Raw genomic sequence first — 12,391 nt, forward strand, 5'->3', positions numbered from 1 at the left:
GATCCAGCATAGGAGTATTCCCTTTTAATTACCAAGAGCTATTTTTTACTGTCCTGCATTGTGGTACAGCTTGCGGACAAATCAACTTGCAAATGGACTCAAGAGCAGAACTTGTTTGCAACCCAGGGACTACTCTGTGCCCAATAATTTCACTAACCTCCTGCCCTATCATTGATTTATTGACCCAGTAAATAAATCTATTCTCTGCAGCCTGGTAACAAATTTGTACAGTCAAGCCACAATATGAAAATAGTGATTATTTGATTTTGAATGTGTCAGGAATGATCTGAATACATAACCAAATCACAGTGCTTCATTATATACCCGGTACTAGCAAAGACAAATGTATCAATGCTGGTAACTTTTCTACAATTATCCCCATCTCTGTTTCAACTTGCATTTCCATTCCCCACTCACCCCAACCTTCACACCCAAAGGACATTCCTTGGTTATGGGGAGAGAGGTAGATTTAGCTCTTTGAGGGGAGAGCAGGTCAACTGCTACCTCAACTTGAAGGTTGAGGTAAACAGGTTACCATAGATAGCAGGGTAGGGTAATTATTTGTCCATCATACAGTCATCAAGATGTACAGCATGGCAACAAACCCTTTGGTCCAACTTGTTCACGCCAACCAGACATGCCAACCCAATCTAGTCCCACTTGCCAGCACTTGATCCATATCCCTCCAAACCTTCCTATTCATATATCCATCTGGTTGTTGTACTTGTACTAGCCTCCAGCACTTCCTCTGGCAGTTCATGCCATACACGTTATCACCATCTGCATGAAAAAGTTGCCTGTTAGGTCCCTTCTTTCTCTTTCCCCTCTCACCCTAAACCTATGCCCTATAGTTCTTGACAACCCTTCCCCAGGGAAACAACATTGTTACTTATCTTATCCATGCCCCTCATGATTTTATAAACCTCTATAAGGTCAACCCTCAGCCTCTGATGCTCCAGGGCAAACAGCCCCAGCCTAGTCAGCCTCTTCCTATAGCTCAAATCCTCCAACCCTGGCAACATCCTTGTAAATCTTTTCTGACCCTTTTCAAGTTTCACAACATCTGTCTGATAGGAAGGAGACCAGAACTGCGCACAATATTCAAAAAGTGACCTAGCCAATGTCCTGTACAGCCACAATATCAGTTGAGTAGAGGACAACAACATCAGCAAAGAGATGATTATTTCCTGTAAAGGCTGAAGAAAAACTGCCAGCTGCTTCAGATGCTCAGGATTGCTGGAAAATTCAGAGCTCCTTTGGAGTCAGTAGATGACATCTCCCTTTCACTGGCCAGACTCCCAAAGTTTGCACAGCAAGTGTAGAATTTAATTTGGCCTCCAAGCTGAACTGCAGGGGCCAAATTTAAATCATAATGAGGCAATTCCTGTAGGAATTTTCAAAATAACAGAGGCATATAGAATCACAGAATTTCCACAGTGTGGAAGCAGACCATTTGGTCCATCAAGTCCACACTGACCCTCTAAACAGCATCCCACACAGACCCATTCCATCCCTGAAACTCTGCATTTCCCATGGCTAATCCATCTCGCCTGCATATCCCTGGACACTATAGGCATCGCCAATCCATCTAACCTGCACATCTTTGGACTGCGTTTCCTTAAGTTTTGTTCGTTCACAGCAAATGATCTTCTACGGTGTTATTCCACATTATTTTTGGCATGTCCTTGACTTAAGTAGACAGTAAGACCATTGAAATCAATTTGTCTCAATTTCTGAGTGAATTTGTTGGATTTATGGTCAATCATTGTATTTATACATTACTTTTTTGATTTTTGTGCACTGCAATAATTTTTGTTTGTCCAACAAAGAAAAAACATTGCTTTATCTTTTTACCCTGTGTAAGCTTCCTATGCCTTATACTGGACACAATGGATTTGTATCAGTTGTGTCACTTTTGATAATGTAGATTGCATGTTCATTTTTTAAAAAAATGTAATTTGAGATTTGGGCATTCCTGGCAACATCAGCATTTATTGCCTATCTCAAATTGTCCTGGAAAAGGTGGTGGTGAGCTGCATTCTTGAATTGCTGCAGTCCTTGGATTATCGGTAGATCCTCAGTGCTGTTAGGAAGGGAATTCCAGGATGTTACCCAATGATATTGAAGGAATGACCAGTATGGACCCAACCCAGAATGCTCTGTGGCTCAGAGAGGAAGTCACAGGCGATGGTGTTCCTGTGTTGCTGCTGCTCCTCAGATGCTGCCTGAATTGCTCTGCTTTTCCAGCGCCACTCTAATCTAAACTCTGGTTTCCAGCATCTGCAGTCATTGTTTTTACCCTGCATATCTGCTGCCTTTGTCCACTAGGTGGTGATGGTTATGGGCTTACGTGAGAGGTTTTGTCAAAGAACATGTATTACTAAAACCAGAATACACATCAGAGAACAATTGAACATCTTCTATTCAAAAAGACTTTGATATTCCAACTTGCACCGCATTGTTATTCTCATAAATGTGATTAACGGTGTTTTTATCACATTTGTCTTTGTTAAACTTGAAGCACTGTGTTTAGAATTAAGCTCAAGATTGAGACCACAAAATACAGGGTAAGCATGAGTTTATTTAACATCATGGTTGTCTTATTCACCACAAACACTTCATTTTAATTGCACTTCCAATTCTTAGTTTATTTAAACATTTGTTTCTCAAGTGTCCCATTTATATAAACAAGAAACATAGTGACTAGTTACTAAATAACATCAATGGACACAAAGACATTCAACAAACTCTTCAGTTAATTTCACAGGAGTAGCAGTACGATTATCACAGAATGCAAAAATGAAGATACACTAAATCTCAGAAATTCAAGGAGGCATCTGCCCTTTTGTTTTTCCACTAACTGCAGAAAAAATAGAGTATCATTACAATCAAAGAATGACAATATCATAGAAGGAGGCTATTTGGCCCATTATGTTTCTCTGTAAGAGCTACTCAGCTAGTCCCACTCCCCTGCTTTTCCCCTGTAGCCCTGCAATTCTTGGTTTCCTTGATTGAATCTGTCTCAAGCACATTCCCCAGGAGGATGATCTAGATTCTGGCCATTCCTTTACAGTTACAAGGTCATTGAGACCCACCAGACTACTCTACAATCCAGTTAGATCATGGATGATGTGCACCTCTGTATCTCCTTTTATCTGCCCTCATTCCATTTCCCTTTCTGTTGAGGTCTCCTGATTTCAATCTTGAAAGCTCCAAGTGTTCCCTCTGCTTTGACAGCTTGAAGGGGGACAGAGTTCCAGAAATAAAATGAAGTCATAGAGTCAGAAGTGTTGCAATAAATGCAGTGTGACAACACATAAGAAACCACTCCAAATTAGTCTCTCCAATATCAGGATCAACTATTTGGATGGCGCTTGAAGTAGATGGGAGAAGGAAGTAAAGGCACAAAATGAAATAGTAAAACATGATGACGTTCACTTCAATTCAGCACTGAACAGGTCAAGTCATTATTAACGTAGCTTTGGTTCATGAAATTCAATGTAGACAAATGTAAAGTCCTCTGTATTGGAAGGAGAAACAGGCATCACAAAGGATGTTGTAAGAGGTGAATTGAGATTTGGGGCTGTTAAAAAAAATTCAGTGCGTACAATTACCAAAGAGAAGCAATAATCAGAACAAACGCTTAGTTGCAACGCTCAACCAGAAAGATGTGAGAGGATACCTGGCTAAATTAATACATTCTCTAGTCAGACAACATCTTAATCTATGGAGGAAATATAGAAAAATGAACAAAAATTATCCCTGACATCAAAGAATACAAACACCAACACAAATAGTTGGCTGAAGGCCTGTTTTGGTGTTGTACATTCCATGTGAGGGATAGATTGGAAAAACTGAGCACTATAGTCTTAAAACAGGATGGTTGGAAAATAAAAATATATAAGTAATATACTTCATCAAATTTCCCCTCTAAGTCTTTCCTCTTCTCTCTCTCCTCCTTTTCGAAGCCGCTTAACATCAACCTCTCCGGACAAATGACGTTCTAATATCTCCTTGTGTCTGTCAGTTATATTTTGTTTGGTACGTTCACATGAAACACTTTGGGATGTTTATTGTAAAGGTGTTATATAAATGCAAGTTGTTTTAAATATTTTTAATTGGGAAAATCTGAAACTAGAACAAGAGATCAGAACTAGTCAAAACTAGTGAAAGAATTTCTTCATGCATAAGGAAGTCAGCAGAGGGCTGATCTTCGTGGTAGCATTGTGAAAATAATAGTATCTAGTGGTAGTACTGATTAAGTCAAGTTCCATTATCAGGCATGTTTCACAGAAAACCCATGTATTTCTTTGAATAAAGAAGATTAAGCAGTGACTTAATGGAGGTGATTAAAAATGATCAAAAGGAGTTTAGAGAAACTGTTTCCTCTGCTGGGAGTGTCCAACATCAGGATTGGCCTTACAATTGAGCCAGGGGTATTCAATGGATGTAATTCTTCACTCAAAGTTTGCAGAAATCTGGAACTCATTTCCCCCAAGAAAGGAGTCAACAGAAAACAAGATTGGTAGAATTTTTTCAGGCAAAAGTATTAAGAGTTACAGAACCAAGCCAGGCAGACCAAGTTAAGATATAATCGAAGGATGATCTTGAAGAATAGGCTCATGCCAAATCCCCACTTTTGTCCCTTTACTCCTCTGACACAATGGAGCAATGCAACACTTTATTCATTTTGGATAAGTGCCTTAAGATAGTTTAAATGGATTCCTTAATCTACAAATACATTGGGAAATTGACGTTACTATATGTTAGTATGTAATACAATGCACGTACTTCAGTTTGATGTGTCCCTTGTATTTGACCTCTATTGCTTTTGATCTTCACATGTTAACATGTACACAGGATAATAAACCAAAATTGGTCTTCACCTCACTCCACTGAATAAGTGGTTTAACAAAATTCTTCCACCAATTGATGGAAATTTAGATATTGACATCAAGTCTTCATTTGCATCATTATCCAGTTTAAATACATCAACTGGTCAATTGCAAAGGAGAGGAAAATACTGCTAAGTGATCAAATCAGAACTTTCACTTCATGTTAAACAAACACCATTAGTTAGTGAGAAAAGAAAGACTTTGTGAGGGGAAGAGTATGCTGGATTATACAGACTAAGCCGAAATATTAATAACATGCATGAATAATTTAAGTAGAAAAATAGTTTAAAGAGGCACAGTTGTTTTATTGAAGTTCTATGCTAAGTTGTGCTTACTCGCCAAACACTGCTAAGACACCACATCAAAATGAGCGAATAGTTACAATGAAACCTCTGCAGTGGAGACTACCACTAATCTGTTTGTCCCTTGTTTCTTATATCAGTAAACGTGCCTCTTAATTTTTTAGTTTTCAGATTGGGTGTTACCTTAAGATGGCACATGTGTAAATAATTTGGGGCTTGGTTTCAATCAGAAATTTTTAAACTAAGCCCACTGAATGCAAGTAAGACAGGTTATCATATGATCACTCAGAATCAGCCAGTACCAAACCCCTAGCCTTTTGTTAGTAGGTAGGCCATCAGAATTACTTCACAGCATATCTGAGGTGTCCCACTGAAGCAATACGTTACATTCAAGCATGAAAGAGTGTGGGGTCAATCGAAATGCACTCAACATTGTTCAGTTTTGCTAACTGTCGGAAATGCAATTAACAGAGTTATTAAGGCTAGGGGCATCGACCAGTCAAGATCATGTTTAGATAAAAATTAATTCCACAATTACACTCACTAGGTCAAAACAAAGTTACGTGTTTCAGATACAGTGTTTTTAAAACATACATAATGTTCTCAACAAACAGTATTTCATATAATCAGAATGTGTATTAAAAAGCAGAATTCTGCTACTCTACCCTAATCCACATTAGTATACCAGCCTGATGTTTCACTTAAGATTATGACATTATACTTCACAAAGAATGTGACAAATTTTATAGGTATAGGCAGGTTAAATTATTGCACACCTCTGAATGCTGCGTGCATATGACATGGATTGTTGCAAAAATAAGATAATAAATATATTTAGCTTTGGCTTTATGAGAACGCATGAGAAGGAATGTGCACATTTTCAGGTTAAACTGAATGTTACTGATAATATAACAGGAATCCAAAATCCGACAAGGTGCAAACATGCTTTCAAGTAAAAAAATCCCCAAACTAAGTGGTCCATCCTTGTATTTTGTGCTGGACACAGTGGTATCCATGGAAGACAAGTGCTTCTTATGACTATAAATGCTACTTAACATTAGGCTTTAAACACATTTTACCCAGAGGAAATTGTGGGTGGCAGAATGGCACAATGGGTTACAGCACCGTGCTGCAGTGCTAGAAGAGTTTGAAATCCCTGATCTCAGCTGTGTCACTGCAAGGAGGCACTGATTTGCAGCTTCATGTGGTGGAGGGGGGGTAAGACGAGAGAGAATAGGAACATTCAAGGTATTTGACAACTCCAGCGATCTCGTATGCCTCCTCACAGCTACAAACTACTACATGGAGATGCCGGTGTTGAACTATGGTGGACCGAGTCAGAACTCACACTACTCCAGGTTGTAGTCCAACAGGTTTATTTGAAATCACGAGCTTTTGAAGAGCTGCTCCATTATCAGGTGAAGTGAGAAGGAGCAGCATTCTGAAAGCTTGTGATTTCAAATAAACCTTGAATTATCACCTAATGTCGCGTGACTTTTGACTCTGCCTACGAACTACTGTTAGGTTTCTTGTGAAACAATTATCTGCCTACCTCCTTGGCTTCAGTTTGTTCATAATTCTTTGCAATGAAGGGCAGAAGTGGGAGAAAAGTTGGAATCTGGATCATACAAAGAGTATTGAGAAATATCGAGTGTAGCATATGTTTAACAAAATAGTTGTAAGATTCACCCTAAAAAGAAAGATTGCATGAAAATGTTTTGCTTCCCAGTGTATTTGTTTTCCAGAAATAAATAGTACATTCCTCTCACTATGTCCATTAGAACATTTCATCATTTGAATCTATTTTATAGTGTGTATGTTCCTTACAGATATTTTACCTTAGCCTCAGACTGAATTCTGAGGAGATAAGAATGCATAAATATTTTTCATACTTCCGTAGCTCCATAAATATACATATGACTTAACAAAAATATACATTCTCAAAATAAGACATTATTGGGATTTAGGCTGTAAAAATAGTCATAAAAGAAGGTACTGAGGTGTTAGCACTAAATGCCGTCAATTGATTATATTATCAGTAACACTCTTTAAATCACCGACTATGCACATCCTTCAAAAAGATGATACCCTTTTTATCAGACTGCTTCAGATAAGACATGAATGTAGAAAAAACGTCACTATTGTGGAGCCAACAGGGGTTCCTACCACAGCACACATGAGCTGTGGTCCAAACCAGTCACTCAGTCACCGTGCAGAGTTGCGCGACATGAACAATAACACACGCCTAATGCCATTCAAGCGTTCCTGAAGAGCTGTCATGGCGAGGAAAGGAAGCTGAGCCCGACTCTCAAGTGGGAGCACGGCGAGCAGCCACCAACACCAGCCTGGGCCATTGGGACTGGCCTGGAGAACAAACAAAAACATAAAACAACAGTCAGCTGAAACCACACACACTGAGCTCAATATCAGTTCTACTTAAGAGTCATAGAGATGAACAGCACAGAAGCAGACCCTTTGATCCAACTCGTTCACGCTGAACATTAATCTAGTCCCCTTTGAAAGCCCATATCCCTCTAAACTTTCCTATTCATATACCCGTCCAGATGCCTTTTAAATGTTGTAATTTTACCAGCCTCCACTTCTTGAGTTGCCTGAATCGAGTTCTTGGAGAGTCCAGGAAATAAAAAGTGATTGCTAGAACACTTCAAGCAACCAAGCAGAAAGATCAATGAAAAATTGCATTTCAGCTTGGAACAAGCTGGGACTCATTTGCTTAGAAAAGACAAGAGGTGATCTAATGGAAATGGTTAAAACTGTGAAAGGGTTTGGTTGGCTACATGGACAGAAGGTGTTTCCACTTGTGTCACAATCCGAAACCAGTCACCATAATTACAAGTTGAACACTAGCAAATCCAACAGAGAATTCAACTGAAAATTCTTTAACCAGAGGTTGGTTAGAATGTGGAGTTCCCTCCCACAAAACATAGTGAGGGTCAGTGAGTAGCGTAGAAGCATTTAAAGGATGTTACCAAAACAAATGAGAAAGGAGTAGAAGCTGATGTTGATGGAGTTAGGGGTGGGAGACGGCTTATGCAGTCACTCAGTCAAAAAAACAATTGCTGCAACGTAACGGTTATTGGTTAAGCTTGGGGCTGGATGTTTATGTGTTAAAATAATTTCCAAAAGTAATTCTGGTACACATGCAGCTATGAGCTAACGCACCTGTATATCTGTATCCTTCCTTGGCATTGGTCCAAAGTGGCTCAGAATTCGAGTCTTCAGTACTTGCTTGAGTGAGCTGAACCACAAGTATGCCTGATCATAGACAAGGTCGTGAAGGCGAACAAGCTCAGTGTAGTCTTCTCCCTCTACCTGTTAGGTGACAAGGTTCAGGAGATTACAGAAGATTCAGTGCACACGAGAAAAATTTCCTGGCAAATGACCAGATGAATGGCATATGCCTTAAGATACACTTCTACCAGCTTTGCCTACTACCAACCAATGCATTCTTCATGCATTAAGTTAAGCAGTGAGGGAACCAGGAGAGAAATAAGGAGAAATTCTGTGAAGCAGTGAGTTGGAATGCACTGACTGAAAGGGTAATGGAAGCAGATTCAATAGTGACTGTTAAGAGAATTGATAAATACTTGAAAATAATAACTTTGTAGGGCTGCGGTTAAAAAGCAGGACTAACTAGTGGGTCAAATGGCCTCCTATGGCACTGTATAATTCTATGAGCTTAGTCAGAAACAAACAGAGACAACACTGGAGAAACTCAGTGGGTTTGAAGAAGAGTCATACTTGACTTGAAAGGTTAACTCTACACCTCTCCATAGATGCTGCTAGACTTGTTGAGTTTCTCCAGCAATTTCTGTGTTTGTTTCAGATTTACAGCAGTAGCTGGCTTGCTGTGGGTTTAATCACAGTTTGTCGAACGGTGAAAAAAAATCCAATGACAAATAAGATTTAATTCAAAAAATAGTCTTTCGTATTGACTCCATCAACAGCAGTCTGCATTCGTCAAGGTAAAACAATGGATACAGGGTATTCTTGATAAAGCATACCTTTTTATCTTCGAGGTATTCAATATCTGCAGTGCTGTATCCATCCTTTTCACTGTGTCTTAACACTTTAAACCTTCTCCTGCCAATAGTGTCCACGACTGAACGACCGTCCGAAAATAACTCAACGCTTCTGACCTCCAGCATACAGCCATAGTCAGCAAAGCTGTGCAAGATAAAATGAGAACAGTTATCTCAAAACTGTAACCGGTTGTGCAGTGATTAAAATGGTTCAATGGGTCATATTCTCAGTTCGGAGTCGGGATGTTGTTCTCTCACATTCTCCGCCAGGGACTTGAGCTGACAATCCTGATGCAGTGCTGAGGGAATGCTGCAGTTCTGGAGGAGCTGCCTTCAAAATGAGGTGTTAAGATGAGGCTGTGTTTGCCTTCACAGGTAGAGACTTATTTCAAAGAACAGCTTAATTGTGGGAATGTGTTCTGCATCAACTGGTCATTATGTTTCCTACTTTACCATATATACATACTTTGTAAGTACTGCAACAGCTGTTACCAGAAGGTCTTGAAGCAATTAATGGCGCAATGTAAATGCAAGATGTTTGTTTCAATAAGGTATGCTTTGAACTTGTATAAAGTGATTATAATCTTTAACATACACAGCTCATTTGATCTTGGGATCTGAACATGACCAGCTGGTATTTATTGCCCATTGGCCTCAAGAGTATGGTGTCCTGCTGGAGTCAAACACTCTTGTTCCTCAGAGACCCCAGTTAACCAGTTTGATTCAATTTTACTTTCAGGTACTATCCCAGAATTGTTACTGAATTTCACTTCTGAAACCTGACCTGGTAGGATTTGAACTCGTGATCTCCAGGCTATTGAATAAGCAATTGAACAACTTGGCTCGCACACCTGTTGCATAACGCTACCTTAAAGGAATTTGGAGCAGAGTGGGAAAGATTTTATATCATCCAGCCAAGGGAGGGCCAACTGTGAAATTCCATCTCAGAGTGACGCATATCTAATGGAAAAGCTAAGAGCATAGAACAAGCTGCAGAGTCAGTTTGCCTGATCTGGAAACATTATCTATGCAGTCAATTGTATCCAGATCATAAATACAGCCAACAAGCAAATGCCTTCTGTTAGTTACTTTGGCAGTGAACACAGCATGAAAGTAGAGCAGGACTTCCTACATGAACTGACCTACACAGAATATGGTACAGAAAGTGTCCATTCAGCCCAACTTGTTTATGCCAGTGCTTTTGCTCCACATCAGCTTCTTTTTAACCCTGCTTCATGAAACCTAATCAGCCTAACTTTCTATTCATGGACATGTACAGTATGGGAACAGACCCTTCGGACCAGCTTGTCAATACCGACCAGATATCCTAAACTAATCTAGGCCCATTTACCAGCATTTGGTCCATATCCCTCTGAACCCTCCCTATTCATGTACCCATCCAGATGCCTCTTAAATCTTGTAATTGTATCCACTTTCTCTGGCAGCTTATTCCATACTTATCTAACTTCCCTTTGTGACTAGAATCTAATATTAGGGACATATTGACTTAGTGATTGGGAAAATATGTGGAAAGGATCAACTCAAGTGTCTGAATAAGTTACACCTGTTCCAATTTTGTTATATTGCACAGCTAGTTCTGTTTGAAACACTATTTTCTAGCATTAGTGATTTAATTTCTTTCAGACATGGCTAAGCAACTTTTGGGGAATGAAGTGTGGTTCCTCCTATAGATTATTTGAGTGAAGAAAGTAATGCTACTTGGGGTTATAGTTAATACTGAGGAAGCCTGCAGCAAAGAAAGCTTTTAATTAACAGCATGGGTGTGAGATTTATGAACGAATTTCAATATAGCAGTGAGCAAGAAGGTAGATTTTAGCAGGAAGAGCGGGGGAGCTATAAAACGCTTGGAAAATAAGAGCCAACATGAGGCAAAGGAACAATGGGAATTCAAGTGTAAATCTTAAAAAGTAATGCTGGGGTTTGCAGTTTTATTCTCCAGAAAAGGAAGTACTGAGCAGCAATCCAATGCAATTACTTTAAATTTCTCTCTATTCAGCTCATATTTTTCCAAGTGCTAAGTCAATGTGCCCCTAATATTAGACTTGAATAACATCCCCACTTCACATACCAGACTAACTGATCTGTAAATTTCATAATGCAGCACAGTGGTACACTGCTGCCTCACCAAGTCAGGGACCCAGGTTCAATTCCAGCCTCGGGTGGCTGTCTGTGGGGAGCTTTCCCCGTGTCTGCATGGGTTTCCTCCCACAGACCAAAGATGTGCAGGTTAGGTGGATTGTCATGCTAAAAACAAAAGCCCCATATAGTGTCCAGCCATGTGCAGGTCGGCTGGGTTAACCATTATTAAAACAAATCCAATATGGGTTATGGGGTGGATCTGGGTGGGATCTCTTCAGAGGGTCAGTGTAACCTTGATGGGCCAAATAGTCTCTTTTTGCACTGATTCTGCAATTCTATACCTTCTCTTTCCCTTAGATAAAAGGTAAGGGTGTCATAGTCCTAGTGGACTATAGAGCTACTCTTTTATCAGAGAGACAGAGACATAGGGAGAGAGGAGAGAGAGAGAGCGGAGAGAGGAGAGAGAGAGAGAGCAGAGAGAGAGAGATGAGAGAGAGAGGAGAGAGAGAGAGAGGAGAGAGAGAGAGAGAGTGTGAGAGAGGAGAGAGAGAGAGAGAGAGAAAGAAAGTGTGAGAGAGGAGAGACAGAGAGAGAGAGAGAGTGTGAGAGATTGAGAGAGAGAGAGAGAGAGAGAGAGAGAGAGAATTGGTGGTGGTTTAACTTGAGGGTCAGCCTACCTCAGGCAAGGGGCTAGGTTCGGAGAGACAATTCTTTATGGAGAGTGCAACTAGTGTAAGAATCAAACCTATGCTGTTGGTATTGTTTCTGTACAGTACTGATGTGGAGTTGCTGTTGTTGGACTGGGGTGGATAAGGTCGAAACTCACACAAGACCAGGTATTGATCCAACAAGTTTATTTGAAATCACAAGCTCTCAGAGCGCTGCTCCTTCATCCAGTGAAGCACTAGCAAGCCAGCTGTCCAGCCAACAAAGCTAACCAGCTCCCCCAAAGTCTCTTTTTAAATACTGAACTTTCAAATATATGCAAAAATTAAATCAATCAAGATATATTGAAAAGATCATAGTAAGAGTACTTGCAATTCCCCTACCT

General features: G+C 39.9%; 1 protein-coding gene across 1 annotated transcript in view; it reads right to left on the bottom strand.

Moving 5' to 3' along the window:
- Positions 1-7,172: 7,172 nt before the first annotated feature.
- Positions 7,173-12,391, bottom strand: part of LOC132820099 (LON peptidase N-terminal domain and RING finger protein 3-like) — a 38,251-nt gene continuing 33,032 nt past the window's right edge. The window contains exons 10-12 of the mRNA XM_060832020.1: positions 9,223-9,385; positions 8,381-8,530; positions 7,173-7,561 (exon numbers count right to left, since the gene is read on the bottom strand). Of these exons, the coding sequence (XP_060688003.1) occupies positions 7,403-7,561; positions 8,381-8,530; positions 9,223-9,385 (472 nt within the window). The 3' untranslated portion in view covers positions 7,173-7,402. The remainder of the gene's footprint in view (positions 7,562-8,380; positions 8,531-9,222; positions 9,386-12,391) is intronic.

Source organism: Hemiscyllium ocellatum, chromosome 11 (assembly GCF_020745735.1).
Source record: "Hemiscyllium ocellatum isolate sHemOce1 chromosome 11, sHemOce1.pat.X.cur, whole genome shotgun sequence".
Classification (NCBI taxonomy): Eukaryota; Metazoa; Chordata; class Chondrichthyes; order Orectolobiformes; family Hemiscylliidae; genus Hemiscyllium; species Hemiscyllium ocellatum.